The sequence below is a fragment of the Lepisosteus platostomus genome, chromosome 8 (assembly GCF_059453375.1).
Source record: "Lepisosteus platostomus isolate fLepPlt1 chromosome 8, fLepPlt1.hap1, whole genome shotgun sequence".
NCBI lineage: Eukaryota > Metazoa > Chordata > Actinopteri > Semionotiformes > Lepisosteidae > Lepisosteus > Lepisosteus platostomus.
Window position 1 is genome coordinate 32805003 of NC_142618.1, and position 24605 is coordinate 32829607.

Genomic DNA, 24605 nt, shown 5'->3' on the forward strand with positions numbered 1-24605 from the left:
CTCTGGCCATATGCATCAGTATACAGTTTCTAACATGGCATCTCTGTCAGTGTGCATATAATTCTGCAGTTCTGTTTTTTTCTCTGCCAGCATTCATACTGTGTCAAGTGTGGATAATGTGATGTCCACAATTAAATATATCATATTTATATACAGTAATAGCTGTTTGCTGTTTTCAAGTACAAAGTCTGAAGCTCATTGCAGTTGTAAGTTTGAGGTAATGTTCAGCATTATTTTGATGAGTTTCAGTTTAGTTTTCTAGTAATTTATTATTCTGGTGACAGAAAAGTACAGTAGCGAATTCATGTTGAAAGAAAATATTTTCTGAAAAGAAAAGAAGAAAATGGAACAAAAATATGACGGTGAGAAAGAAAGAGGGAAAGTGGTGGGGTCAGAAAGGAAAGAATGTGTGAAAATCAGGCAGGGTGAGTTGGAGACGGGCTGAAGAGTAGGAGATTTGGGCAACGCACTTCAGAAGTGTGGAAGATCACAGTTTCTAAATTGATTGGGGAATCGAGTGGGGAAACTAAAAGTTGATCATTAGAGGCTGGGGAGTGTGTGAACTGATTTTGGCAACAGACATGTTTTTAGTGTAGGAAGTTTTGAACCCCTGTGCAAGAATATAAGGTCAGTGCAAAAGTGGCCAAGGGAGGTCAAATGGAGGACTATCAGCTTGAAAAAATCTTTTTTTCTGGCACGTTGCCTGTTGGGCGGTCTTCTTCATCTATGCTTCCTGGGTAGAATGTCAGGGCAATTTCTGCAAGAAATGCAATAAAGGAGATGCAAGACTGATCTTGAAATAGCCAGGGGGGCCATATATATGTGAGTGGTTGATTATGTATTTGCCAGTGATGACTGCAGTTTCTGTTTCAGCTAAAAGTATGGCTGGTAGCCGTGGGCAGTTAGGGGAACTGTGGGCTTGAAGGCTGTGTATATCAGGTGGCCGGCAGTACGAAAGAAAGGTTCCAGTTCAAGGGTCATCCCAGAAAATGGAGAAGAGGACAATGGAAAAGTTTGATGACCTTGGGAATAGACAGGTTGTCAGGGTGGGAGGGAAAGACAAATGGAATGTAGTTCTGATTGCAGGAACTCCTCATGAGGATAGTATTCTGAAGGGTGACTTTTAGTTGTAGGGAATTCTATCCAAAGGACATCTCCTGTCCATGTAAACAGACCACTTGGCTTTAGATTTGGAAGTCTGTTTCATCACTGCATAGTCTAAGAACCTGTGAGAATGGAAGAGAATGTTTGTGTATTTGGGATTAAGGAGACAAATGTGCGAGTTTCTAATACACTGAAGTTTTCAGTCTTGGGTAGTTAACAGAGAGACTAACATTACCAGTTGAAGATACATTAACAGTGGATTTGTGAGATGGATGGACGATCCTTAAGTAATTTAGAAATTGTTGAAGTTGATTGCTAGAGCAGGCGGGAGCAGCAGCACAGTCATCAATGTATTGCTTAAGAGTTGAGAGACAAACCTAGTATAGGAGGACACTATGGATTTATGGTTTCCTAAATAGCTATTTGTTAGCACACAGTTTATCTTTGCTTCATTTCAAATAGGAAGCAGCTCTGTTTGCGTGTGTGCCTGCAAGGCTGTGTAAATGTGCATTTGTCTTTGTGTGTGAGAGCTGGGAGTCTGTCTGAAAGTGCCCCTGTGTATTCATGTTTCTGAACACACTACAGCTTCACACTGGGACTGCAGGCAGGCTAATCACAGACCTATCTGAAATAATAAAGCTGTCATCTGTCAATTCGCTAGGGCCAGTCTATTACTTTCATTGAGAATATGTACTCAAACAGCAGCATGAGATTAAACTGGGGCGAGCCAGCCTGTAACAAGTAGTACCTAAATTAAAGACCTTTTATCTCCCGTGACCTGTGTGCTAATCTGCTCGGGGACCAAGGCTCTTAACAGCCTGGGATGCAATTTTTTTATGTAAAAGGGTTCTCCACATATTGTAAGCACTGTGATGATATGGTTCAGATGTTTCTATGACTTGTGTAATAGAGATCTTTAATAAGGATGTTAAAAGTAAATCTGGTTGTCTCAAAATGGAAAAGCAGTCTTGGGTTTTTCCTTCTCTCTAGGGGTTCAAGTGGACAAGCCCATCCCTATACAAAGTAAATTAATATCAGATGAAGCACATGGCCACTTCTCTACACTTCAGAGTATTAAGGATCCTAACCTATTGCTGCTTGCTGTGCATACTCGGTGACTAAAACTTTTCAGGAAACTGCTCGATGAGGCTTCTCAGATAAGTCAATATCCCTGAGGGTCAATAATACGCAGCACAGCCCACTCTCTTGAATGATCTCTCTAGTTTCTTTGCATTGCTGTGTAGAGGGGACTTTGGATGGAGCACTGAGTCTCTTGTCAGTCCTATGGTCTCACTGCTGCAGTCTGATTGCCTCTCTGGGTCAGGGTCAGGATAATGTGAACCCTTATTATTGCTGCAACTGTAAAGCAATCTCATATTACTTCCTGCCTCTGAGCTTTAATTTAGGTTTTTTTTTTCTTTTTATAAATTGTTACGTGGAATGGGTTGTAAGACTATAAGCTCATAACTTGTTACAGGCTCTCATACAATCCCCAAACCAGGGAGCTAATATAACCTCCTGCCTCCTGTGTGCATTGAACAAGTACAGCTGAGAGGAAAGCACTTAGACTTCAGTACTTCATAGGAGCTAGGGGAATCACTAACTCATGGCCCGGAAATCACTACGCAGTGGCTTATTTGTTGGGTCTTGTTTTTCTTCACAGTCCTTTAAGTCCTTAGTGTTGCTCAGTTCACAGCAGCTCCTATTCTGTTAAGGATCTGCAGTTTCACAGTCTCTACAGAGCTGAACAACTATAAGCATGAATTAGCCATTTAAGAGGTAATACAGACAGCTTATGAACACTAGCACATAAGACAAGCTCCAAACAAGGAGTCATTTGGCTCCTACTGTTAAATTGGTTGTTAGTAGCTGAGAGATCCAAGAAGATGTTTTTTTTAGTGTTCTGAAGTAATTAGCATCGGAAAGATAGCTGCAGATAGTTTGTTCCAGACACCTGTGGCTACTGTAGGCTTTTAAACACAGGATTTATCATTCCTACACTGGAGTGTTCTGCTGCTTCATAGCTTTTTTTACAGAGAGGCCTACATATACAGTACTTTCCATCCCATTTGATGAGCTAGACCAGTGGGATGGATGTGATACAGTTTCAAGGGACATGTAAGATTCAGTAAAATAGAACTTTTCTCTTAGTTTATTGGGGCCTATTTAATTAATTATTAAATAATTAATAAGGCAATTTATACAGTTGTTTTAAATTTGCTCTTCGAGCCAATTAGCACCCCTGATATCAGGTCAGTGATTCAAATAAGAGGCTATCAAATGCATTTTCCAAAATAAAGACGACCTAAAACTGGATCAAAATTAGTTTTTTTAAATACTTAATAGGGTAACAGATAATTGAGAGCTTACCTTGCCAAAGTCCTGCAGTGGAATGCTTGGAAAGGTCAGTTAGCTGGCTTGGTATTGGCCTTGTCACGTGCATCACATGCACTCCACAGCCACGCCTGTGATATGAGAAGAAGGTGCTTCATCTTATCAGTTAAGACAATCAGCCCCATGATATCAATGGAAATATTTCCACACTGAGGTATGAAACTGTTATGATGATGATGTGGTTCCTGCTTTTGTGAGTTGTATTTGGAACTGTACTCCAATCACAGTGCAACAGCTGGTGTCATTTTAAAACTAATGTTACAACATGACTTCATGACATAAGAAATAGCCTAATAGTACATATGATAGCCCTTCTCCTGCTTCTGTAAGCAACAGGACTGTTTAACTTTTAATCACTTACAAAAGGGGGGGGGGGTTGTGGCTCTGTGGCTAAGGATCTGTGCCTGTGGCTGGTAGGTTGCCAGTTCGTATCCCATGGCTGGCAGAGGAATCCTACTCTGTTGGACCCCTGAGCAAGGCCCTTAACCCCAACTGCTCCAGGGGCACCGTATAAATGATTGACCCTGCGCTCTGACCTCAAGCTTCTCTCCCTGTCTGTGTGTCTCATGGAGAGCAAGTTGGGGTATGCGAAAAGACAAATTCCTAATACAAGAAAATGTGTATGGCCAATAAAGTGATCTTATCTTATCTAAAGTATAAAAAAGTAGAATAATTTTAAAAAGGAAAATAGTAGAAAGAGATTCTCTGGACAAGCATCATGGTTTAGGAATTTTTGCTCTTCAGTTAATAATATGCATGTCTTTCTTCTGTATAATCACAAATGCTGTTCTTCATTTTACTGAAGCAGTATGGGTGATTAAACCCATAGTGCTTCTATGTCGTGTGGAATCGCCGGGACGAGGCAGACCCAGCACTGCAGGAGATGAGTTACCATGTTGTGGCTCATCCAGAGGGAGGCAGTTCTATGGAGGGCACTGTAATGGACCATGTAATGGACACTGGAGTCTGTGGGCTGAGTTCCCTCACAGCGCAGTGCAGTCTTACACTGACACTCCCGCCAGCACTCCCCGCGGACAAGATAAAAGGCCAGCCTCCCTGACAGCACCTCAAAGCAGCACTGTAACTGCAGGAAGCTTGTTAGCGCAGTGAAACAGTAGCCAAATATTTCCATTCACCACTGAGCCCCCTAACAGAATCCGTCACACAGGCAAAGGTGGAAGAAGCAGGGAGGGGAGAAGATGTGTTTCAGTCACTTATTTAACCAGATAGTCAGCAGAAAGCAAAGCCCCCTTTATGATGATGGACTCAACTGGAGACTTGCTCAAGGGTGCAACAGCTATGTCCCACTGGGGATTTGAACCCACAATGCTATAGTCACTCATCCGCATTGTTCTGCAGAATAGATTGTGAACATCCTCTGCAGTAAAATGGGGTATAATTCTCACTACTGTACAACATTTTCTGTATTCTATATAGAAAATACTCTCTAGTCTGTAGTCCAAAGTTCTATATAGTCCTCTACACTGCCTTAGGAAATATGCTTTTCTCCTTTCTCATCCCTTTGTTTTGAATGTTTTGTTTTTCCATGAGTGATTTCCACAAAATACACAAAATACCCATTTGCAAGCTGGTTATCCGATCTCAGTTGTTGTTGCCTTCAGATAAAAGAGTTCTCTGTAACTTGCACTCTTTTAAGGTGACAGGCGTTTTTCACACAAGCTCGGTTCTTGCCAGAAATTCTACTACTACTGCTCACTTAGAGAAATTCGCCCCAGACGTCAACATCTTTTAGGTGCTGAGTGGTCTGCTCTTTCAGAGACTTCCGCCTGTGATTGTGTGTGCGCACATTTCTCTTTCTCCCTCCTTTGCTCCCTCCCTTTTTCTCGTTCTTGTAATTATAATCATATCGTTCCTCTCAGGCTGTCATTCACCTGGCAGGGAAGCTGTGATGTCGTCTTGTCAGGACTCAGCCAGGCAGCTCCCCGAGCTGGCATGAGAGCTACGTACAGGCACATAAGCAGAGCCCCTGGCGGCTGTGAGGCGCACTTAATCCTCTATTATATCGCAATAAAATAAAACAAAACTGTCAGGGGCTGGCGTAAACTTGTCAGGCAGCCAGATGTTGGGGATGAGTGAGTGTCATCGCCAGTGCCTGGTGCTCAGAAAGCGTGAGGGCTGCAAGGGACAGATAGGAGATGCCCCCCCCCCAGTCTTTCACCCCTACCCCGCTCCGCTGTGTTCTGCTCCAGTACGGGGGGCAGGGGATGGCGGCTGCTCACATGCAGTGGAACAGATGGGCCGGGGGCTGTCGGCTCAGAGAACAAGTGACAGCTCCATTGTGTCCCGCAGAATGACTACATGCTATCAAATCTCACTCAATCATCCTCTTATGTGCTCTCTCTCTCTTACACTCTGTCCCCCCCCCCCCCCCCCCGTCTCTTGCTCTCTCTACTCTCCGACTCCTGCTCTTTCTCACTTCAGCTGCCAGTAAGCAACGGTTCAGGTGTCCAGCTCACACACACAACAGCCTCTGTCCCACCAACAGGCAGGAGAATGGGGCCACATTCCATCTGAAGCTTGGAGGAATCAATCCTAATATTTGTAGAAAGCTCAAAATAGACTAGCAAAATCGAAATACATTACATCTGGGTGTAGCACTTGCCATGGAATAAAACAGCTTGAATTGCAGATCACCTACTCCAGTGTGACACATACTAATATTGATATTTAGTACTGAAAAGTGTGGCTCAATTTTCGGCAGACTCTGTTTCTGCAGGAAAACCTGACTGTTCCATGAAGGCTCTTTAACTCTGTGGGCTTCTGCATGTGTACATACTCGTATGGTTGTCTTTCAAATATTTCACTTTATCTGAGACAATAATTATGTAATGCTCACTATTCTCTGTACAGTTACTGTAGTTTCCCAAAAAAGCAGAAGTCTCCAAAAGATAAGAGCAACTGGAGTAGCTATGGTACCGGCCACTTTAAAAATTAAGGCAAAAGTCCATGTGCCATCTTTTCTGCTGGAAAATTGTCATGTCCAGATGATCCCATGAAAAAGGAATAAGTGAGGTGAAAGGACTTGATCAGTGCTGTGTCATGTAGTGAGGCTGCCATCGAGCACCGCAAGAGGAGTTCTGTAGTGACTAGACACAGCTGTTCAGATCATCACACTTGGACCTTCTATCAGTTGATCCGTTTTACAGTACATAAGAATTAATGTATTGTTCTGCACCACACTTGCAGACACCTTTCAGGGTAGTCTAAACAAAGCCTCAATTCATCATTAAAAACAACTTGACTCAACTGCTGGCAACTCCACCTGAGGTGACCTAATCCAGCCTCCAGTACTACAGGATGAAGGCTTTATTCTATTCATACATGGTACAAATTGGTTCCATACTGTGTTTTTCTTTCTTGATTTTCTTCATGTTTGTCCATGAAAAGGTTAAATCACCTCATCACCTGTTCCCAGTCAACTCTGTTATTCATAAGGATATTACAACAAAATCATTCAAGTGTATCAGTCCATAATGAGGGATCAATTCATCAAGATGATACCAGAACATTTAATCAATATTCAAAACTCTGCCCTACCAGCCTATTAACTAAATCCAGTAATACAAGTACCATGCCAGTCCAACTCCAGGGGCTATTTCAAGCTCAAGAACAATATAAGGGTGTCAAAAAATAGTAGATACATTCAACACTGTAAAAGCTCTTTAAATAACACTTTTTACATAGAGTTGTGGGGACTCGGAAAGCTCCGCTAGGCCATGCTGTAGGTCTTTGAAAATCGTGCTGCTTTAGAGTCTATGACGAATAAATTAATTGCATCTAAACAAACAATATGGGATGAATAGCGTCATGTGTTTCATTACCTCTCTGATGTTCAGAGAACGCAGATTACTTTTGAAGGATGTAGATCAATGTTCTCAGTGTCTGGACATTCTGTATCCTGTTTATCTCAATCTCTTCCATTTTCTGTACATTTTCTTCCACCTGACTCTCCTTTCCTCAGTCCAGTTTGAGGAGTGATTCTCCTGTTGAAGATAGAAGGTTCATGGTTCCTGATAGAGTACACATTCCCTGGGCTGTGGAGGGGGCCTGTGATGACACTGGGCAGAGATTGGTTGGATACATCACTGCAGGCTAGGTGCATTGCCAGAGGGACGAGCCAAAGAGATATAGATGAAATAATGAGGCCAGAGAGAAATAGTGACTTGGTGTGTATGATACTAAATGAGGTTAAGATGCATTCTTTTAGGTTGATCCTTTTTGCTGTTGTTTCTTATGTTGTATCTCTAATTATGAAAGGTGGTACAAACTTGTACGAACTCAGGCTAATACTGATCATTTTCCATGCCTTCTTGATCCGCTCAGTTATTTCTGTCGAGGCATTAACTAAAAAGCAGCTGTATGTTACACTGCTTTAGCGGTCAGTAATGTTCCCTTGTGTTGATTATATTGATTGTGAGCATTACTTTGTACCAGGTGTGTGAATGGATTTGACATATACACGTCATTTTGCAAAATAAGTGACATGCTTTGATATTTGTACTACTGGTTTTGATTCTCGTTTTGTTTACGAAGAAAAAACACCTCCATGATAGCACTGACTCACTGCCTAAGTTTATACATGGAGTCAAATCTAAGCTTTGTTTGTGTGTTTTTGTGTCACACTGCTTAGTTTCTGTATGCTGAGCACCTATTTTCAGGTGAAAATGTGTTTTTATAAAGGTTTCCCTCTAATGGATGTTTTCTGGCAGTGTGAGGGAGTCTGTTAGACACTGTCCTGTCCAACACGCCTCTCCCTTCTCCCTCAGGGAAGTGGGCCGATCCGTCTGGCAGCTCCATCCCAGGAACGCCCACCAGCTCCAGCAGGGCCTCCACGAGCCGACACATTGCCAGGTGGGCCAACTCACTTTCACCTTCATTCCGCTTTCATTGCATTGCCTGTTCTCCAAGTGCAGATTCAGAAACTGACCAAGTTTCAAGGTCGATTCTCCTATTTTTGTGATGGCAGGGAGCAGTACTCACTGCACTTTCAAGCAAACGAATACTTGTGGTACCTAGCAGATACTAAAGATTATACGTCTAAGAATAAAAACAGGAAACAGCAAAAATGAACTTTTTAAACTGTTTAAGAATAAGATTATTAGTTAAAAGTTTAGAAGAATTCTTTTTTATGAATGCTGTATTACAGTCATAACTACAGGAGGTCCAGCATTCTGTGCAGGCTGGTCACTGCTACAGGCCAGGAGGTTTTGAATGCAATGTCTGTTGAATGTTAGGCAGGACTCCCAGATAACCCCAGATATTTGGTCCTAGTGACCTGTGATTTGACGAGTGGCATTGTTTCCCGGTTGGGAGCTGACACTTCACCGTAGCTGTGCCCTAGAGTTGTCAGCTGACACATTCATCCTTCATTTAAACAGCGTGTCCATGCCCAAGACCAAGCTGCCTGATGCAGGTGAGCTGAGTCTGCTGTACTGTTGTTGTGCTGATGCGTGTGTCTTCTCTCTGGCAGCCGGGCTGTGCAGCGCAGCCTGGCGATCATCCGACAGGCGCGGCTGAAGAAGCAGCAGGGCAGGGAGTACTGCATGTATTACAACCGCTTCGGCAAGTGCAACCGTGGCCAGGACTGCCCCTACATCCACGACCCAGAAAAAGTGGCTGTCTGCACCAGGTACTTGAATATACTATGGAGCTATTCATCCATGGGCTAGCTACAAACTGACTGGATGACTAGAACCTGTCCCCTCAGTGAGATACTGTACCTCCAGCCCAGTGACCTGGGGAGCTTCAGATGAACAGTCACACATTTCTATTACTGTTATAATGTGTGTTTTAACACTGTTCAAAAATACTCATTGATTTATATAGAAATACATTGAAAAATACTGAAAAGTTTTTAACCTTATACAGTGTTTTTTTCCTATCAGATTGTTTCTCTTAACTGCAGTAAACAAAAAAAAAAATACCTACAGTATGCTGGGTAAGTGAGCAGTTCAAACAACCACAAAGATCATACTAGTGCAGTTTTTCGCCAATAGCAACAATGAGAGATTACAGTGGAGCTGACGCCATAACTTGTGTATGCAGGTTCCTGAGGGGTACCTGTAAGCAGACTGACGGCACCTGTCCCTTCTCACATAAAGTCTCCAAAGACAAGGTGAGCAAACAGTTATATATCGGTACTGCACTTACAAGGAAAACAATGCTCTAGAAAACATAAGGAAAGGGAGACCAAGGAGTTATCTCGGTATGGAACATAAGATATTTGTTTATTCATTTTTCTCTTCAGAAAAATTATCAATTTCATTTCAAAGCATTCTTAACAAACAGTCTAATGACACTGCAGAAACATCTAATAACCCTAGATTTATTAACCTATGTGTATATACATAGGGTCTGTTAAAAATGTTAATGTTGCAAAGAAATAGTTTATTCTTGTTCAAATCTGTCTTTGGTAATTACTCTTTCCTTAGGATGTCAGGCCCATCGCAGGGCACACAGGCTCACACACATTTTCATATGCAGGCAATTTATAGACAACATTTATCCTGGACATAGTCTTTAGATTGTAGAAGCACCCATGTGGGCAGAGGGATTAATTTCACACAGAAAGCACTCCACTCGGAAATCAAACCCAGGTGTCAAACAGCAGTGCTAACTACCATGCGATTGTGCCAGCTGTGTGTAGTTCAAGAATTAAAAAAAATTCTTTGAAAATAGCTGGGTGCAGGAAAACAGACACAAAAAAGCAACAACCATTTTTTTTACTTCAGACTCGCTCTGAGACTCTTCACAAAACTTTCAAACAAAACCCGCAGTACCACAGTTCCACTTCCATAGTTTAATTGTCTTCCAGGTACTAGTCAGGTGACTAAGAGCAGCAGCTCATACCTACATCATTCTGGGGGAATGAGGCCCAGACAAAGGCATCTATCTTCTATGAACATGCAGTACTATCACACTTTCTTAAATGCCTTTTTTTATAATCGTTTGGAACAATTTCAATAGACATTGTCACATTTCATGTAGAAATTTAAGATATATTAGGATTTCTTCAGTTTTCTTCAATGTTATGGTACACATACCAAAGAGAGCTTTTGCGTACAAATTTAGCCCTGCTCAGATCTTTTTGTGAAAAACATAGGGGAAAAAAATATATGCCACACTCTCCATCCTCCTCTCAGAAAAACCCCCTTCCCCAGAATTAGCTTCACCTGTTAGAGAAAGGCGCAAACAGAGCACGTGCTTTCTAAATCTGCACATTGTCTACAGAATATGCATGAAATGATGTCAAAAACTCAAAAGCCTTGGCTGTACTGTACATATGCAGATGAACGTGAGCAAAATGGCAGAAGCATTTGGGAAGAAGGAAACAAAATCAACACTTAAGCTTGAGCCCAGAAGGTTCAGTGTTACACTAGATGCCTCGTTGTCAGGAGGCAGTTGTCACAAAGCAGGGTCCAAGCACTGAGTGCTGCCAAAAGCGTAGATCGACCCTATCAGAAACCTGCTGCACCTATGCGTGTTTTAAACCGTTCTTGTGGAAGACCAAAGAAAGAGATCTTAAAGAGATAATACCAGGCTGCTTCCCCAACCCTCTTTCTTCAGGCCTAATTTAGCCCCACTCTGGTCTCATGTGTACACCACATGAAGCTGGGCAGTGGAGGGGTGGGGGCTGTGTTCGATCTTGAGCCTTTGCTGCAGGGGACAGAGGAGTCCTGGATGTACCCTGAAACTGTACCCCCAGAGACAGCCATTGCCCTCATATCTTGTGCATCACCAGACAGTGATAGCTGTAGAACAAACATTTCTGTAGCAGGTAATTAAGTAGATATGATATTCCACTTAAGAAAGTCGCTGGGAAAGGGGAGGACCCCTGCACATACTGTACATATAAATAAACATGAAGTGTACATCAGAAAAAAGCACTCAAAAAATTTAGCTAAACTGCACACAGGGAATTCCAATTACAGTTTTAACTATATTATTAATTACTAGGCAGAAGTGTTCCGCAGAGTAGTGAAAGGACTGAATGTAATATTCAAAACTACAATCTTATCTGAAGCCCCCAGTTCAGATGTAATTCTCATTTGGAGATAAGCTAACAAGTAGGGCTGCACTGGAGTTCAGAGTCACAAATGGCCATTAATATTACTTGCACTGGATCTAAACTTACCGTCATTTTTACAGATGTTAAGTGTTTGTGCTGTTGCAATAACCATTGAGTGCAACATTCAAGACAACAGGAACTCAAGCTGTTAAGGCTGAAGTGTGGAGTGCCCCTTCCCAGAACCATGACTCACATTAAGAATAAAAGAAAGAAAAGATCCTGTGAACTGGCAGGAACATAACTGCAGCCTGTGTTTTTGGAAGAAGGCTCTTGTTATCTCAGTCCCTCACCCTCTAGTCTTAATAAAACTGATTCACGTAACAGTGTTAGATGAGTTCAGATATTTTGGAGAATTTAATATCCCTTAACAAAAAACTTGATTAATAAATCAATCAAACAGCTGTTCAGCTGCAGTGTGCTGGTGTGTATGGCGAGTAAAGAAAGGACAATACAAATGAGTTCTAAGAGAGTTGTAGTGGTACAGCAGCACAGCAGTCTAAACATGGAATGTAACATAGAATGGAATGGAGCAATAATCAGACATTAGTACAGACCAATGGAAATGTTGTATTTCCAAACAGGGATTCGGACCTGGAAGCCTTGTCTTCTTCACTCTTTCCATCTGCAATACTATCCAGGTTTTCATGCTTTTGTTTATTTCTGAGATAAAAGGGCACCATAGCGAATGTCCACTCATAGCTTGGCCACTTACTTCCTCTGCTATTTCCAGTTAGTTGTTACAGAAAAGCTCTGTGTTTGTGCAGGGGCTTTGGGAGAACCTACTCCCTTCAGCTACTGTAGGTTTTTGGCCTTGAGAAACAAGATGAGGAAAGCAAATCTTACTGTTAAAGCACTTTATAGAAGAAATAAACTTGAGGGCAGGTTGTATTATTTGTGTTCAGATAAGAGAGAAAACAGATGCAGAGTACAGTCCTTCTGTTCACAGTCATGAAACAGAGAGTCCTTCAGGCTGCTGCTCTTGTGCTGTCGGTGGTCTTCAGGTCACACAGGTGATGGTTTACAACAGGGGTCAGCAAGCTTTTTAGAGCAGGGGCCCCTAAAATTGTTTTACTAAGCTTGCTGGGCCATCTGAGTGAAATTCTCTAGCCGATAAACTCACCAACTGGAATAGGTCGCGTTTCTCCCAGCACACCTCCTCTGCGACTTCTAGCATACACTGCTTAATAAACTCGCCGTCTGCGAAGGGATGACCAGCTGCTGCTAGAAGCTGTGATACTCGATAACTAGCTTGGGTCGCCACAACATTTTCTTTGAAATTTTCTCTTGGACAGGTTTTGCTGGCCAATGACGCAACTTTTTCAACTGTTCTGATTTTTCCCTCTGTCCATCTCCTGTGTATTCTGAAAACTTAACCTGATGTTTTGTGTCGTAATGCCCCTTTATGTTGTAATTTTTAATCATGGCGATTGTTTCTTGATAAGACACATTACCTTTTCTTTCCAACATACACTAAAGTACTCTTCTGACCATTTGTCGTTGAATTTTCGACCCCCTGCGTTGATCTTTCTTTTTTTCGACATGGCAAGAATAACTTACAGTTAGCCTCTTGTCAGTTATAACTTTTAGAACCATTTGAAATCGTTACCTGCTTTCAAACAAGATAGCGTACACTAGACGTCATTTGCGTGACTGAGCCAATCACAGTAGGCAACAAAAATCCAAATGTATTTACGGTAAGAATCAGTTGTAGCACAGGCGTATGTAACCTAGGCTAAAGCTGACTTCTGATAGGCTCAAAGTAAAATGCATCGTGCAATAGGTGTTCTGCAATTGACTGTTTATGCCGAGAAAGAGCAGCAGAGCTAACAAGTAGAGGCCAGTAGTGGAAGATTTTCAATATCTGATGCAAAAAGTAACCCTCGAGATTCAAACAGTAGGGAGCTGTGGGCCACTCAGAGAAGTTCTGCAGGGAGGATTTGGCCCGCAGGCCATAGTTTGCCGACCCCTGGTTTACAATTGATGGACTTTTTTTACTCCCCCAGATGCCCGTGTGCTCATACTTCCTGAAGGGGATTTGCAATAACAACAGCTGTCCCTACAGCCACGTCTATGTGTCCCGGAAAGCTGCTGTGTGCCAGGACTTCGTCAGGGGGTACTGCCCCCTGGGAGAGAAGGTACAGTCTGTGGTCTAGGGCAGAGATGGTCAGCTCTGGGCCTTGATAGCTGCTGCTTCCCCAGTATTTTATTTTTGCCCAATTGTGTGCTTGATTGTAGCTTTCTGTTATTGCATAAGGCATGCTGATGTTTTATGATATTGTGTGGTTGAGTAAATGAATTTTTAATAAGGAAAGGAGTACTTGAGCAAAATAATCAACATTTGTCAGTTTAGTTTACCTTTGAGATGATGAGGTGATTCACAATAAAAATACAGACAGTGAAGACAAGCAAGGTTACAGATTATAAGTATATGTATGAGGGATGACAAGTAAGAACACGTAGAGGCTAAGTCCATGCAGAAAAGTCAAAACTACTTACAGAAACCAAATTATGACTTGGAAAACCCTTCCACATAAATGCATATCCATGCAATTATCTGTATTACTTAATTTCCATTATTATGACCTGTGTTTGGGTGAAAAAATATTTGTTTCCATGAGCACTTATTGCCAATCAGTATTGTTCTTGTTCTCTTTGGGGGTTATGAACAGAAATCAGTAATATATGCGCAAGGTTATTATTATTATTTTAATGTCAATAAGTGATGAAAAAAACGATAGAACTGTAAATGTCTTAATTCCAGTTGAAATCAATTAATTTAACAATTAAAGTTTCAATGGGCTGTTAACAGCCATCATGCCAATGGAAACTGCAAGCAACTGTGATAGAACAAAAGTCTAAAAAATCCCTCATGATTTTCAAATGCCTTGTAATAAATCTTTAAGCACGTAAAGACAAGTGGATAACAACTTCTGTCTTTAGTTCTTTCAGGGAGTGTCCTTGTATCCCCACATGTGAGCTACACTGGGAGAGCATAAAAGGCTTCTTTTTCCTCTGTTTCTCTCTCTCTCCTTCTCCTAACAGTTTGTGCATTCCCACACTGTCGGTGTATATTTAAATATTCCAGTTGAAATGAGAATATATAAAAGAAGAGATATTAATATTTATTCTATTAGTGAAAGTGCTTAGTCTGTAATTTTTGGTGTGCCACAAAAGCACTCTCCCTGATATGATGGATAGCAGCCTATAATTATATATTGTGAAAAACGCTGATCCAGGCAGTCTGTAACAAGGAGGAGAAATACCAGGCTCGCAACTCAGGGGTTAACTCTCCCTTCTCAATAATATAAAATCTGCTGATGCTCTCTTTTATATTGAGCAGAAAGGGTTCTAATAGACCCCGGAGAGTTAGCGATCTTCCTTAAATCAAGTGGAAAATTGTAACTTTGTCTTGTATAAAGATGTTCCTTTCTTTTATGAAAATGTATTGGATTAGCAGCTGGCCTGGGCCACGCTTGTTGCAGTCTCATTGCAGGTGTAAAAATCTCCCTCATCAAAGACTTTGAACAGCTCTCTAGCAGAACCACCCCCCCCCCCATCCCAGCCCAGAGACTGCAGTGCTGTTCAGTGTCTCCTTTTTGGTTTTGGCTTTTTTTTTCTTTGTCTGCTAAGTGCTGTCCCTCACCTACCCACTTGGAAAAGACGTTTCAGGTCTTACTACCGTTCATGTTAGTAATATGGAGATATTAGTAGACTGAATTGGATTTAAACTCTTCCTGGACACTGCTCTTCCTGTCCATTTTATTAGGACCCCAAAACATTTGTTGGATCTCTAAAGTTATGCCTAACTTTCCTCCATTTGGTATGATACATTGTCTAACCACTTAATACTGGAAAGAGCCTCAGCTCCACATGTTCTTGATTTAAACAGACATCCAACTGTTTTTCTCACTGTGTAGCTCTTGTGTGGTCTGAGCAGGTACTGTGAATTTACATACTCAATCTTCTGCATGTGCTGCAGAACCAACAAAACTGCTGTTAACTGATCTATTTTTAATTCAGTTTGGAAAATGGTGTATAGGACAAAGAACTGCCCCAAGTTTAAGTGATGTTTCCATATTTTAGGAGTGAAATGTTAGGGAAAAAATTGCACCTTCACAAAGTTTGTCCCTTTTCATCACACCTTCCATTACTGGTGTCTCAGCTATCCCTCTGCTCCAATCCATGTAGGTAGTTCTAAATTTATAATCGTCTGATAAGCAGGTTTGTTAAGTCATATACCTATTTGTATGTCAAACAGGTGGTTAGGTAGTTGCTGAAGACTTCAGGGAAGGTAATTGTGTATCAGAATGTCTCCACAGTAATTTTGAGGGAGGTGTTTTTTACCATTAATTCAGCTTTTTCTAAAAATCTAAGCTCTTCCATTGGATTGTTAATTGTACTGTTCTTACGTTGTTAAACTTTTTCCTCTCACTGGCACTTTAAATTTTCTTTTTGTTTTAATTTATTGTTCCTTTGCTTTTGTTTACTTTCCATTGTCACATCCTGCCTTTTCCAATTACTGATTGAAGCGGAGAACTCATCAGTGATTGAAATGGGTTAGCCTCTGTTTATACAGGTGGCATTTCCCAGGTTTGAGGAATATATTCTGGGATGATTCCCAATTTCCTCAGTGGTCCGTGTTCCCAGTATACCTGCTCACAGATACTAATGCTTTTCCCCTGGTGTTGCCCCGCACAGTCAACTGCTGTGATAAAGCACAGCACACACAGTTCCCATCCTCACAGAGTCTCAAAATGAGCTGATGTTTCATTAATATTTTTAATCAATACATTTAATGATAATTTCCATTGCGTTTGCATACATTTGTTTCATAGCCTGAACCTGTCCCAAAGAATAGATCTCAACTCTTATTATGATTTTTGTTACTTAAATATTTTTATGGTTAAGGAAATCGAAAATTTTCACTTCCTCACACTTCTCCAATATAAATTATTATGACATATTATGTACTCATGAGTGGCACTGTGACTCATAACTCTTGAGTCCTGGGTTCGATTGCAGACATTAGGGGTTTGAATGTTTTTCCCATGTCCATGTCACATGTGAGTGTTCTCTAGGTGGTCCACATTGCTCCTGCCTCACAAATACATGCTGGCAAGGTTAAGTGGTGTCTTCAAACCAGGGGTCGGCAGCCTACAGCACATGTGCCATTATCGGGACACAAAGGGATTTTTAACAGCATGTGCCATGATAGTGGCTAACAAGCCACAAATAAATTAATTGAAAAAACATTAAAAACTATGACTGCTCTGTAATTCTCTACAACATGCTGCCCAATGAAAAAATAAAGATCACTAGTTTTGTTTACTGCATTTGTTTTAGAGGTGCTAGCCTATCGCTTTCACAGGGAAGCTCTCAATCCGTATTGTTGATAACATTTTTTACACTTAAGTGTAAAGTCAAATGCTTTTGGATAAAATGGCAGTGGCCAATAAAGCAAAGTTTGGTGTTCACTCATTTCAGCCTTTTTGAGAGGTGAATATGGACTTGCTCACCATAAAGACGGTGGAGTTTGTGCTCTGTGTCATGGGTTTCGTTTACTGCATATCAAGGAAGAGGCGAACACGGCTGAGTCTATCAAATGGGCACTAGTGAGGTATGGATAATAAAGCAGTACCTTTACTGATTTGTAGGTAAAAATCAAGCTACAGAAGCAAGTTCCAAAATCACACAATGTGTTGCGAAACATGGAAAGCCATTTACAGATGGGGAATATTTAAGAGGCTGTTCTTAGTTATTCGGATGTTTTTTCCCAAGAAAGACACAATAATCTTTAGAATTAAGGGCTTACCTGTATCTGCTAAATTGAGACGGACAAATTAAATGCCTGAAAATGTTAGCAGGCTTTGATGCCAGAAGATATAAAAGTATTTAGTGTTGCACTCGTGGACTGCATGGATATAAACAACATCCTGTGACTCAGATGTCAGGAAGTCGAGAAGATCTGTGCTGCCTAAAACTCATGCATGGCATGGCTACAGGAGAACCCATGACCACAATCGTTGATTGATCCTGTTGAGGAAAGATCATGACCGAAGGTGCCTCTTGTAAAACAGAAGGATTTCATACGATCATTGCAGATCACTTTAGCTTTGGTGTTATTCATCAGCAAAATCTTTGTGTCAAGATTTCAAATTATGAGCTTAAGAATGTATCTACAGTGGTGAAAATAATGAATTTTCTTGTTGTTCAATCAGCTTTGAGCACAGGCAGTTTCAGGCTCTGCTTCAGGAGATGGACAATTCTTACAAGAACATTCCGCTTCACAGCCATGATTGTTGGCTGAGCTGGGGGGAGGTTTTGGCATGCTTTGTGGACTGTCTTGATGCAATCAAAATATTTTTGTCAGAAAAAGTCAAAACGCTGAACTACATGATGAAAAATGGGTTGCACCATGCATGTGGTGAACACAACCTCTGTCTGCATATTAATTTATTAATTTTGAATATTATTATATATTTATACAGTGGATATAAAAAGTCTACACACCCTTATTGAAATTGCAGGTTTTTGTGATGTAAAGCCAGAAATCATGATAAATCATGTCAGACATTTTTCCATCTTTAATGTGACCTTGCATCCAACAAACTTCAAGAGAAAAACAAATAGATAATTATTAGGAAAAATAATTGAAATTAAAAAACCTACAACACCCTGGTTGCATAAGTGTGCACACCCTTTTATAATGGGAGCTGTAGCTGTGTTCAGAGTTAACAAATCACATTCAAAATCATGTCCAACGGTAAGTAGCATACACCTGCCATAAATGAAAGTGATTCTGATTAACGCCAAATAAAAGTCAGCTGTTCCTGTAGGATTTCCTGGAAACTTTCGTGGTTACTGGGTTACTGGGATAGCCACGGTCCGCAAGGAGCTGACAAAACATCTATGGGATCTTATTGTTGAAAGGTACCGATCAGGAGAGGGGTATAAAAGAATATCAAAGGCATTGGATGTACCATGGAGCACTGTGAAGACTATCATCAATAAGTGGAGAAAATATGGCAGCACAGAGACATTGACAAGATCAGGACAACCCTCCAAAGTTGATGACAGAACAAGGAAAAAACTTATCAGGGAGGCTACCAAGCGGCCTACAGCAACATTAAAGGAGCTTCAGGAATTTCTGGCAGGTATTGGTCACTCCTTGCATGTGACAACAATCTCCCGTGTTCTGCACTATGGGGTAGGTTGGCAAGACAGAAGCCATTTCTCACAAAAAAGAACATCCAAATCCTTCTAAATTTGGAAAAAATACATTAAATCACCCTAAAACATGTGGGAAAATGTCTTATCGTCTGATGAGACAAAGGGAGAACTTTTTGGCCTTAATTCTAAAAGATATGTTTGACGCAAAGACGACACAGCCCATCATCCAGAGAACACCATACCTACTGTGAAGCATGGTGGTGGCAGCATCATGCTTTGGGGCTGCTTCTCATCAGCAGGGGCAGGGGCTCTAGTCAAGATAGATGGGATAATGACTAGCTCCAAATATCAAGATATTTTGGCCAAAACCTGCTGGCCTCTGTCAGAAAGCTAAAGATAAAAAGGAATTTCACCTTCCAGCATGATAACGACCCAAAGCACACATCCAAGTCAACCAAGGAATGGCTTCAGAAAAGAAAGATCAAAGTCTTGGAATGGCCCAGTCAGAGCCCAGACCTCGATCCCATAGAAAACCTGTGGAATGACCTAAAGAGGGTTCTGCACAGGAGATCCCCTAGCAATATGAAGGAGCTTGAACTTTTTTGCAAGGAAGAGTGGGATAAAATTGCAAATTCCAGGTGTGCAAAGTTGATAGAGACTTATTCAAAAAGACTTACTGCTGTAATAAGTGCAAAAGGTGCTTCCACAAAGTATTAGTTGGGGTGGTGTGCACACTTATGCAACCAGGGTGTTGTAGGTTTTTTAATTTCAATTATTTTTCCTAATAATTATCTATTTGTTTTTCTCTTGAATTTTGTTGGTTGCAAGGTCACATTCAAGATGCAAAAATGTCTGACATGATTTATCTTGATTTCTGTCTTTACATCACAAAAACCTGCAATTTCAATAAGGGTGTGTAGACTTTTTATATCCACTGTATATTTATATTTATTAATCGAAATGTAAGTAGGAATATTCAGTATATCAGTAGAATAGAAAAACATAAAAACTAGTTTACTCTTGGCACACCCCTTCTGAAAGGTTGCCGACCCCTGCGCTGCACTGGTGTCATGTACAGGGATTTGTCCTACTGTACCTTATGCTCTTTACTTCTTGGATAGGCCCAGCTTTCTGATAATGGATTGACTTTAGACAGTAAGTAAATCCTAAAAGTATGTTAGTCTATTTTTATGTTATTTGCATGGCTTCTTGTTACCACTGTCACGTTCTGTTGTGTTATTTTTAATTGACATTCCCTTTCTTTCACTCTGTCCAGCACTGGTGCAGCACTGGTGCAAGGTCTTCATTGTAAATGTTCTCAGCTGCCCTCTCTAAATAAAGAGAAAATAAAGGGGACTGACTTGTCTAAATAAAGGGTGGTTAATCACATCAGATTAGAACAGAGTAGGAAGGAGGAACAGATGAATGAGTGAGCCAGTTGATTAACGAATACATGGTATAGAAACGTTCTTGAGTTCTTCAGAGTAGTGCCAGAATTAAGCAATAACACACTGAGGTGCAGAAGTAAGCAGCAGCAGAGCTCACGCTCCCCACACAGTAGAGTGACAGGCTCTGTCAGTGAGGGGAGGCAGGGAGAATAATAGCTCACACTAACCTCAGAGGCAGGTCACCTATCAGCATTGAATCTGCCCTGGTCAGCTGTTCCTTCTGCTTTGTACCTGCCCTGCACCTGCAGGCCTGATCTCTGCTCAGTGACCAGACGTGCCACTGACGTGTGCTGTTGGATTTGTCCTTGCGCTGTGGAGGAAGCTCATTCTTAGTGAAGTCGTTAGCTGAAGCTGATTTATAAAACCAGCGTTCTGATATCAATCTTCACATATTTTGCTTCTTAGCAAACACTGTTCTCCATTTTCTAAAGGTTATTGGAACAAGATCAAAGATGTAGATCAAGCTAAATACTCCACATGTGTCAGAAAGGTAGTTTTTCTTTTTCTCTTAAATATAACTGCACGTGGTTATGCACGTGGAGAGTAGTTAACAGTTATTAAAATATAAACCTGTACGATTGCGGCAAGCTCTCACCCCTAACGCTGTGAAAGCGGGCACCAGTTTGCTGGTGTTGGCTGCACTATCCTGGCAGGAGCTGGGCTGCGTCAGTGGCACTCAGTTTCTGGAATGTCACGGGCACGAGCGCAAGCAGTGAGGGTCACTAGCAAGCCACCTGCAGGGACACCCAAGGGTTGGCACCACTGCTCCCGATCGTGTCCTCATCTCAGGTTTGCTTCCCTGACGTCACGCGTGGGCTGGCTTGGTTTCCAGGGCATCACATGTAATGTCTGGAACTTTCCATTTTTAGACACGGGCTACGAAAGGAGAAATGGAGTATTTCTGAAGTCTTTCGAATTTGCTTTGTGTTACCATGGAACTGTGAATATTCCCCCACTAAAATGAATTTTGTACTGTCAGATACCAATGAAAATGTGGAGGACTGTGCTTTTTTGTTAGCCAGTGTTTATTTGGTTTAATTTTTTGACCAGTATACATTAATGTATTATTTTATGTATCAAATGATTCATGATTCTACATAAATAATACATTGAAACAGTTGCTTAGAATGCGGAGGTCTGTGTTAAGAGCTTGTTCATTGACGTTAATTGAATGTGAATTTCCCTAGTTTTAGCTTTCTTTCCAGCATGTGTATTGTTTTCCTGTGTGGCTGTAATGAGGAGCAGCGTCTGCTGACAGTTTAAAATACTGAAACACCTCCTTCCATGCAGTGATGACCACTTCATCTAGCCCTGGTAGGGAGTAAGTGGTTAAGAGATTAAATAAAATTTTGCAAATCCTGCAAGGAGGTGTCTCACCAGTTAAGGTTCCAGTAGTTTTGATATATTTTCCGATTTAAAAAAATAATACTTTTTCGGGCAGAAAACTTGCAACACTTTTGTTTTTGAGTAGTAAAAAGTCTCAGATGTCACCAGATCCAAAAAGCAGTGGATTACAATATTGCATAAGCACTCAGAAGCTCAGTGTGCCAACTTTGTGGGCTGTTGTTGTAGTGAAACAAAAACAGGTGTGAAGCTGGCATGGTGTTGAATGTTTTATGAATGTATGACTCAGGGTGCTAAGCCCAAGCTTCTCTTAAGCTGGTCTGGTAAGGGTGGTCAGGCTCCAGCCTCTGTCACTGCTCTCCCCCCCATGCACGGGTGGGAGGTATTTGAGGAGTTTTTCGTGAGGGGGAGGACTGGACTCCACACTGCTGCCAGACACACGATCCCCTCTCTTTTTATGGATCAACCTGCTCTCCCCCCCTCCCCCCCAACCGCCCGTGTGTATAATTAGCTTCCTTGACAGGTGGGAGGGATTGAATCTCCTCAAGAATGAGGCTGCCAATTTACAGTGATCAGGACACCACTCTACACACTCACACTCTCCTACGGAAAACATATATATACAGATGCTCAAGCAGGCACTCGCCCATAGACTCATGCTCACACACCCTCCTCGAGTCTCCAATATTTCACACTCGTACTGTCCCACTCTTCCTTCAGGGCTCCCGAATCCCAAACCACATGTGTTCCAATCCTTAGAATTCCTTAGGAGAGATGCTTTTTTATCAGCGTCATCATCATCACCATTACTAGAAGCAGCATTAATTGGATCATTATGCTGTAATACATGTATTATTTACAGCATTGTAGGGATTGGTATTGTAGCAGTAGAACTGACAGCAATAGAAATACAGATTTTGCGCTAGTTATTCACCAGGCCATTAACATCATCATCATCAATCATTTGCTGACCGCGCTCGTGGTCTTCTGTGAACTGTTCTGCACGCTGCCTTGAAACCTACCTGCCCAGCCTGCGCTCTGTGTTTTGCAGTGTAAGAAAAAGCACACCCTGCTGTGCCCAGACTTCACCAAGAAAGGGGCTTGCCCTCATGGGGCCAAGTGCAAACTGCAGCACCGGCAGCGCGCCAGGGGGACCAGGCCCCACCAGCCTGAGGACTCCACCCAGAGAGCCGGGAGCAAGGAGGCTCTGGTCCGGTAAGGAAGCACACCTCACCCGCCCACCAGAGCACCAGACAGTGGGAGCTGGAACATCTGACATTGTGCTATGAAGGAACCTCAGTGCTCCTGAGTAGCGTAACATTGGACGTGGAATCAAAGAGGATATGGGGACAGGTGCCCCACGACCTGCACCTGTCATCCCTGCAGGGAGTGGTACAGCACAGCAGGATGTCCCCTTCCTGTTACAAGTTCTCACGCAGTGAAAAGTCTGAAATTTGTCTTTTGTCTTAATTAGCTTGAAGTTCATTTGTTCTGTTACGAATGAACACCTGAATTGTGGGGGATGAACACAACAAACAACATTCTTCTAACAGTTAAACATGGCTGCAAAATAATACCCAAAACAGAAGCAGACATTCTGTACGTTTGCCTCATATTAAGTCTTTGATCTGAACTACAAATTTCTTAATTACACAGCAAAAACAGCAAATTCCACTTAACTGTCCCAATACTTATGCTTTTCACTGTATTTGACAGTACTTGCACTTTTGCAGTACCCTTTGCGTAAAGTGCTATTTTTGGGTGTTGTAAAGACGTATTTTATATACTGTATATAGGAAATTTTCCAAAGTGGGGAAAAAAATGGACTGTCCTCCCTCAAACATGTATTGCAAAATTGATCTTTTCAGCTCCACATGTAGCAAATATAAAACTTATGTATTCCAAATTACCATTTGAAAGTGCAATCCTTGACTTGTGTGAAAAATCCTCCTAAAATTAACATGTAAAAGAGACTAAACTAGTTATGAGTATAAGAACAGAGGTGTTGAGCAAGCCCCCTTCAGTAAAACTGGTTAAAAATTAGTAACTAAGCAATCAGCACTGCAGCTACAGGCTAATTGTAATGGTTTGCTATTAATAGAGTATGATTATGGTCATTCTACACTTTATGGATCAGAGACCAAAGCTCAACTACAATAGACTGATATTGTCTCCCATTAAAGTAGATTACTTTCCTTTTGCTGTCTTTTTTCTCTTTGAGTTAATTTAGTATTATGAATATGTGTCTTATAAAGAAAACAAGGCTGTGGATGTTTTCAGCCAGACCAAGATGTAGTAATAAATGTGCCTGATCTTCTAAAGTTGTCTTGTGATATAAAAATGCTTATTTTAACCTTGCATGATTTCATATGTGATCTGAGGTTATGTTTTTGTTGCCTGTGGACATGCCCTTTCCAGCTCCAGTCCTGCCCAAGGCTCTGGGCCAGCGCTTGGAGAAAACACTCCAGCTGAGGCAGCCACTTCAGGCCCTGAGAAGCTCCCTTCATACATCTCTCTACGCTCCTCACCGGGCTCGTTGGATGTCAGCACCGAGCTGGAGGTGCCTGTGAGTGAAGGTACAGAAGGAACAGGTAGGTCATTTTCGCTATGTAATGTAGTAAAATATTAGTTTACTGCTATGAGACAGCTGCTCTGCTGTTTCTGTGATGCTACCATGTGCTGTTTTTATTCATTTAAAGATGTAGTTCTCTGTTACTTTTTCTTCTCTTTCCCTAGCATCCCTGTTCCTCACTGTCATCCTCCCTCACTCAGTCCCTCACTGTCTCCTCTGTTTCTCACTGTCTCCCTCCCTCACTCAGTCCCTCACTGTCTCCTCTGTTCCTCTCAGTCCCTCACTGTCTCCTCTTTTTCTCAGTTTCCCTCCCTCGCTTAGTCCCTCACTGTCTCCTCTGTTCCTCTCAGTCCCTTACTGTCTTCTCTTTTTCTCACTGTTTCCCTACCTCGCTTAGTCCCTCACTGTCTCCTCTGTTCCTCTCAGTCCCTCACTGTCTCCTCTGTTTCTCACTGTCTTCCTCTCTCTCTCAGTCCCTCAGCTG

The 24605-nt window shown here is 41.7% G+C and overlaps 1 protein-coding gene across 2 annotated transcripts in view; it reads left to right on the forward strand.

The window, feature by feature from the left end:
• The window catches only part of zc3h3 (zinc finger CCCH-type containing 3), a 109384-nt gene that overhangs the window by 79130 nt on the left and 5649 nt on the right, over nt 1–24605 (forward strand). For both annotated transcript variants that reach the window (XM_088643202.1, XM_088643203.1), the window contains 6 exons: nt 8286–8370; nt 8990–9148; nt 9565–9634; nt 13591–13722; nt 22601–22764; nt 23968–24140. In XM_088643202.1, the coding sequence (XP_088499328.1) occupies nt 8286–8370; nt 8990–9148; nt 9565–9634; nt 13591–13722; nt 22601–22764; nt 23968–24140 (783 nt within the window). The remainder of the gene's footprint in view (nt 1–8285; nt 8371–8989; nt 9149–9564; nt 9635–13590; nt 13723–22600; nt 22765–23967; nt 24141–24605) is intronic.